Here is a 6,289-nt window from a genome sequence, read left to right as displayed (position 1 = left end):
GGTGGCAGTTTGTAGAGAGTGCCTGTCTAATACTCTAATAAGGAACACCTTCTAAAAGAGGCCCAATTATGTGTGTCTGCTCAACAGGAAATTGATGACTGATGCAATTATTTTTAAAGGTGACTGTCTTTTTCTGTTTAACCTGTTTGCAGCAGCTACTTGACTGCCGCTTCTATTTTAAATATACCATACAATACCGTATTACTTTATTTATTAAGCACTTTTAAAAACACCACCATGGCCTATCAATATCACCAAACATAAAAGACAAACACAGGCCGGAGGGTAACAGATATAGAAACACAAAACAGCAGTAGAAGTTAAACAATAAAGGAGTACACAAAAAGTAACTCAAGGTCACAGTGAACTTTTCAACTGGTCCGAAGGCCAGGGCGTAAAAGTGTGTCTTCAAAAGAGATTTAAAAATGGCAAAGAGAGAAGTCTGATGTGAAATTGTGAAAGCTCTATCACCTCTGAGTTTGTGTTGCATCTTTGGAACGAGCAAAAGCATCTGGTCTGCTGATCTTAGAGAACGAGACGGGACATATGTTTCCAGCAGCTGGCACAGATAAAAGGGGCCACAACAAGCCTTTTAAAATAGATTAGTAAACAAACTGGAAGCCATTGAAGGGAGGCTAAGATTTGAGGTGGCATGATCTTGCTTGCTTGCACCACATAAAAATCAAGCTGCAGCATTTTACACCAGCCGTAGGCAAGCAATGCAGGCCTGGCAAATTCTGATAAAAAAGTACATGGCAGAAAGGTTATAAGAGCATGCATTAATCTTTCAAGGTTGCATTTGGACAGAAGAGGCATGATTATTGGTAAATACATTTATTGACCGTTACATACAGTGCTTTGAAAAAACAATTTGTGCCCTTCCTGATTTCTTAGTTCCTTGCATTTTTGTCACATTTAAATGTGAGCGTGTAGGTCTATTTTGAGACCTTGGCAAAGTGGTTACTCTTTGGAATAACTTGTACTTTTACACATTTGTTTGAACCAATTATCTTGAAATCTGCAGTTGTTTTATAAATGGATCCGAGAGACTTTCTCAACTTCTATCTTCCACTTCAATCTACAACTCTTAGATCTTCGGTGAGTTCTTGTTCTGAGTATTTGTAAGAGTGCTGTTAAAGTCGTCCTTGTTATGCAGCAAAGAAAATTCAACATGTAAAAAGAGAAATTGCAGACAATTAAACATACCAACCAGACTTTGTAGTTAGTTATTTTAGTCATTTAAGATGTTGAACTGTGTGATCAAACTTACTGCACTTCACAAATTGTGTGTGTGAGTTTGAAAAACAGCAAAACTATCTCATCAATATCACATGTTCATATGCACATATGCAATATCACTGCTCACATATGCAGTATGCAGTCAAAGGATTGTGAGACAGCTTTTAGGCATTTGCACATGAAATGTGATTTTAAGCCTTCAGATGAGGAAGTGTATTTGCACGATGTTACTGGCTTACTTAAGAAACCAGTTTCTTTTCACAGATCCAGAAGTTTTGATTTTCACATGGTATGTCATTCCAGCTGTTTTCGAAATCAAAAAAATTTATTTCGACACAGTCTTCATTTTTTCCTTCAAAACCATTGGGTTCATCAGGTCCCCAGTAACTGAAAAACAAACAAAACAGAGAATTTAATCCAGGATGCATGCAGCTCACTATAATGTGGACAAGTTAGAAAGTTAGAAAATTCAAATAGCTTCCTTAAATAAACGGCAGTATTGTAATCTGGCACAACAATATGTGAGGGCATTAGGCTACGTTCACACTGCAGGCGAAAGCGCATCAAATCCGATATTTTTGACCCTATGCGACCCATATCCGATCATGTTATGACAGTGTGAACGCGCAAATCCGATATTTTCAAATCCGATCTGGGTCACTTTCGTATGTGGTACTGAATCCGATACATATCCGATGTTTTAGAAAGCGACTGCTGTTTGAACGGTCAAGTCGCATTAAATCCGTCTTTTACGTCACCGACACAAGACAGACGCCAATTATCAGCTCCGGAGAAGCGCCCGAGAAGACATCGCGAATGCTTCCTGGCCATCCCGTGTAGATGTCAGTGAAACTGTTGGGAAGACAGCATTGGAGAAACGTGAACATTTTATTTGTACTGTATAATCTGCAGATTCTGACAGAAATCTGCAACTATCCTTTGAAGCACCGCTTCTCTAAAACAGCAATGGGGATAATTATTAGGTTATCTACATTATTATGTAAATAACAAAATAACTTAAAGCAAAAATTGGGAAACGTAAAGTCCGAAGTCTTTATATTAAGGGCCATCAGTCACACAATATTACTTCTTTTGCGCATGCGGGCCGCTTTGAGCGTTCACACTATAGAGCGCGTTTGTTGTCGCATTTTATTTGTAGTGTGAAATCGGAATTGAGCATTAAGACCTGCAGTGTGAACGTAGCCTTAGTTTTGCCACTGATTAAAGTAGAATAAAACAATAATGTATAAACCTTTTGCTCAGTGGAGTCCCATCCACCCATTTCCATGTCCCTTTCATGGCTGTCTCAATTAATCCAATCCACATGACTTTTTTAAAGTTTCTTGTAAAGTCCTAGCAAATCAAAAGTAAATAATTAATTAATGGAACTAATCACGTATTTATGAATTTCTTTCCATTATTATTACGTCACATTCACAAACCTGCTCTTCTTTGGTGTTGATAATTGCCAGGTCTGCACCTCTCTGTAAACAGTCGTCTCTACTGTCTTTCCAGGATTTCGCAATAGAGGAAATATAATAGAAACTTGGGCGGAAATAGACCCATCCTTGTTGAAAATATTGATCTGTTGTTGGAGAAAAAAAACAACATTTAATATTTCAGAGATTAACACATAAATTTACATTAACAGTTTTATTCTAAAGTTCGGCTCCTGTTAAAAATTAGAACATTTTAAATAGTCAGCTTATGTAAAAAATCTCTTTAAGCAAAATTATCAGACTTCAGAGGCAGTCTTTGCTTTATTTATTTGTTTATTTATTAATTTGCTGTGATCAGTATGTTGTCATTTAGAGATGATATTCCTAATAAGGTCAACCCAGGGCCTTTGTGGTCACAGTTCAAATGCTTTGAGTCTTCTTAAAAGGGAAAGTGTTTGTTTTTTAAATAAAAGATAAACCAAGAGGCCGCAAGAATGCTGAACATAAGAGGCCTAAGAGGTATTATAGACTGCGAAAAGCACAGCAATTTAAGCAGAGTCCAAGAATAAGAATTATAAAGCTGGACATGAGCTAAATAGATCTCCTTTAAGTATTGTAAGTCTTGCTTACAGCACTTACACAATGTTTTCTAATGAGGAAGGGCCTTGCAAGGGTAAAAATAGTCAAATACAAACAGTGAGATGTAAAACGCTGTAACATGTTAAGTTTAAGTTGGTGTAAATTTTCATTTAACTCTAGATGGTGAATAAAATCATGCCGCCTACCACAGAACAAAATCCTGCTGTAACCATTTGAATGTAAATATCATTTACAGCTTGAGAATGTTGCATTAATTTGATTAGCCATAAAAAAGACTCATTTATTGTAATATATCCTACATGATACCCAGGTATACCAAAGTGTTGATATTATTAACCCTTAGTATATATACATATATGTGTATGAAAGGCCTCTTTACAAAGTTTACAAACTCATGCTTACCAGTGAGGTTTTTCAGCTCTTCGGTCTCCACTGTCTTAATACATGATGTTTTACTGTCTGCAAAAGCAGAAACATGTTGTCAACAGAATGTAAGACAAGCCCTCCCTACAAAAAAAGCCTAAAATTACTTTTTCTTCAAACCGATACTGGAAAACATTTTGTGTCACAGCGAAATGTAAGTACCTCATGACTATGGCTTTATTTTGAGTTTTTTGGTACTCAAAAACTGAAACATGACTTTAACTGGAAAGTCCCTTTCTTTTTCTAACGCAATCTTTAGGGGTTCTTTGGTTGCATTTTGACTTGATGTTTTTGAATCTAAACTTCCCCAAATCTTTTTTCTCTGTCTGAATGTCAAACAACTATTAATTCTAGCAGTACATATTACAATTCCTTGCCCTCAGTATTAGTGAGCTAAATGAAAACTAGACACAGGACTACAAATGTTTCATCTTGTCATTAATCAATGATGTACACAGTGATAAAACAACAACAACAACAACAACAACAACAACAACAACAACAACAACAACAACAAAACTAAACTAGGGCAGTACTCTGTTCCAATATCTGATTTGTAAAAAAAGTGTTTAAACGTTTAATTACGCTACTTACAGAAAGCAAAACGTAGGGAGATGTTGATGGCAGCTTGGAGGATACACAGGAGTCCAAAGCTAACAGCAACCAGTCTGGCTAGTTTTCTCCCTGCAACACAACCATATAAAAAGGCCTCTTTAAGTAGCCTCTTTAAAGAAACAGGTCTGCAGAATTTTTGGGCTAACCTTACTCATCGAAACCTGACAAACTCACAAAACTGAAAGATATCTGCATTTCCATGTTTTCATTTAAATATTAGGCGAATATGCAGTATAAACAATGATTGTTTGGAAAGTTATTTTAAATGAATTTTCTTTATGTGGACGATGATCCTGGTAAAAGCATTTTAGTTGAAAATTATGGGGATTAGTTATGTAAAAACAACTGTAAAACTTGAAACAGTTACATCAATTTGCGAGCATGGTGGAGTAAGAATGTGTAATGGTTTTGCAAAGGAAAGAGAGAACAGAATGCAGAAGATGGACACAGCATGGCACTTCTTTCCCTGTAACCCACGAGCGCCTTCGATGCAAGTTTCTGTATGCTTATGCTTTTGTAGTATTGATGGTCTACATTTTTTTTCTGTGCAGTTCTGTGAAAATATTTTTTGTTGTTTACTCAATTGCTCTGTATATAGCTATACATCCCATACCCTGGTTCACACATTTACATCTATCGGCAATGTAGTTTTTCTAATTAACCTATTCCCACTAACTACATGTCTTCTGACTGTGGGAGGAAGCCTGAGTACCCACGCAAACACGGGATGAACATGTAAACTCCACATAGAAAGACCCCAGCCTGATGGTGGAATTGAGCTCAGGACCTTCTTGCTATGAGGCAACAGTGCTAACCACCGTGCTGCCCAAATAAATACAGAAGAGAGAAAAGCTCATTATTAGCTCACAAAACAGCAAAATCAGTAAGAGTTTTCAATGCAAATTATGTATACATCAGTAACACGTGTACATCAATTATTGCTTCATTTAAAATATACCTTTAAAAATGTGTTTTTTTCATTGCTATTAAAGAAAAAATCAAAATGATTTATTTCTTACCTGGTGCAGCAGCAGCAGCCCCTTGGCTGTGTTTATTAGAGCGACTTCTGTCTGACACATCAGGCAGATTTGCATAATCCATAGTAATCTCTAGTTGCTCTCTATGGGCAACTCTTGCCATCTTTTAAACAACTGCCTGGAGAGTGTCAGTGATGATGTAGAATCCACTTCTTCTTTTATACTTTTCTGTTTGCTTGTTTCCTCTTTCTGTCCTTCACTTTGCTCAGTATTACATAGGTTTTACCCTTCACCCCCCACTTCCAATGGACCAGTTCCTCTGGGGGAACACCCAGTGTTCCAAAACCAGTAATTCTATTGGGGGTGGGGGGGATTTGTCTGCCATAGTTAATAGTGATTTGTTGCAGGTGGCAGTTTGTCTGTAGTATAGGGTCTCCCAAGGAAAACTAATGCTAAAAGCAGTTCTTTAGAACACTATGGAAAAGGCAACAGTGGTAGTGGGTCTGGTAGTCTGGCCTTTCCCGATGATGATCAGCCAGGGCACATGGGCCAGCCCTGCTATGCATCCACAATCGACGGGAGGAACCATAGGAGTTTGATCCAGTGTGGATGAGGTGGTGGTCAAATTTGGAGGACTCAGTGATTTAATCTATTTTGAATATATTTATAACTAACCTTTATGGATTGCTTATGAATAATTTATGCAGAATTGTACCTCGAGCCTTTAAAGTGCAGCTGTTTTCTCTTTTATTTAATCAATTCCTTTGCTTCCTGTAATACCTTGTGAACCTTCTTCCTTTTTTTTTAAAGTAACCCATAAATAGGGTTGGACTGGTAATTTGGTATATATAAATAAAACTGAATTGAATGAGTCATTATATATATTTTGCACTTTTTACAGGCTACAAGCCAGCCTATAGCCTGGAATTATACAGGCTACAGGCTGGCTTGAAGGGCAACTGTGCACTGGCCCTACAAGCACTGATAGCAGCCCAC

At 37.2% G+C, this 6,289-nt stretch overlaps 1 protein-coding gene across 1 annotated transcript; it reads right to left on the bottom strand.

Annotated features, from left to right (window-relative positions):
* Positions 1-283: 283 nt before the first annotated feature.
* LOC101469215 (CD209 antigen-like protein A) lies at positions 284-5,475 on the bottom strand. The gene is made up of 6 exons (XM_004539225.2): positions 5,336-5,475; positions 4,296-4,385; positions 3,681-3,737; positions 2,682-2,824; positions 2,492-2,592; positions 284-1,626 (listed from the first exon to the last, which is right to left on the bottom strand). Exons 1-6 carry the CDS (start codon positions 5,454-5,456, stop codon positions 1,479-1,481), a joined length of 660 nt encoding a protein of 219 aa, XP_004539282.2. The 5' UTR covers positions 5,457-5,475; the 3' UTR covers positions 284-1,478.
* Positions 5,476-6,289: the final 814 nt, after the last annotated feature.

The sequence above is a fragment of the Maylandia zebra genome, linkage group LG6, assembly GCF_041146795.1.
Source record: "Maylandia zebra isolate NMK-2024a linkage group LG6, Mzebra_GT3a, whole genome shotgun sequence".
Classification (NCBI taxonomy): domain Eukaryota; kingdom Metazoa; phylum Chordata; class Actinopteri; order Cichliformes; family Cichlidae; genus Maylandia; species Maylandia zebra.
The sequence above is the reverse complement of the archived record's forward strand: the minus strand, read 5'-3'. Positions and strand labels throughout refer to the sequence as shown.

What these genes read in the sequence shown, in the direction of transcription:
- LOC101469215 (XM_004539225.2), bottom strand. Translation starts at nt 5,456, where the DNA reads ATGGCAAGAGTTGCCCATAGAGAGCAACTAGAGATTACTATGGATTAT. An exon ending in CTCCCTACGTTTTGCTTTCT is followed by an intron (nt 3,738 to 4,295) that starts GTAAGTAGCGTA and finishes CTGCTTTTGCAG; the next exon opens with ACAGTAAAACATCATGTATT. An exon ending in AGAGCTGAAAAACCTCACTG is followed by an intron (nt 2,825 to 3,680) that starts GTAAGCATGAGT and finishes CTCCAACAACAG; the next exon opens with ATCAATATTTTCAACAAGGA.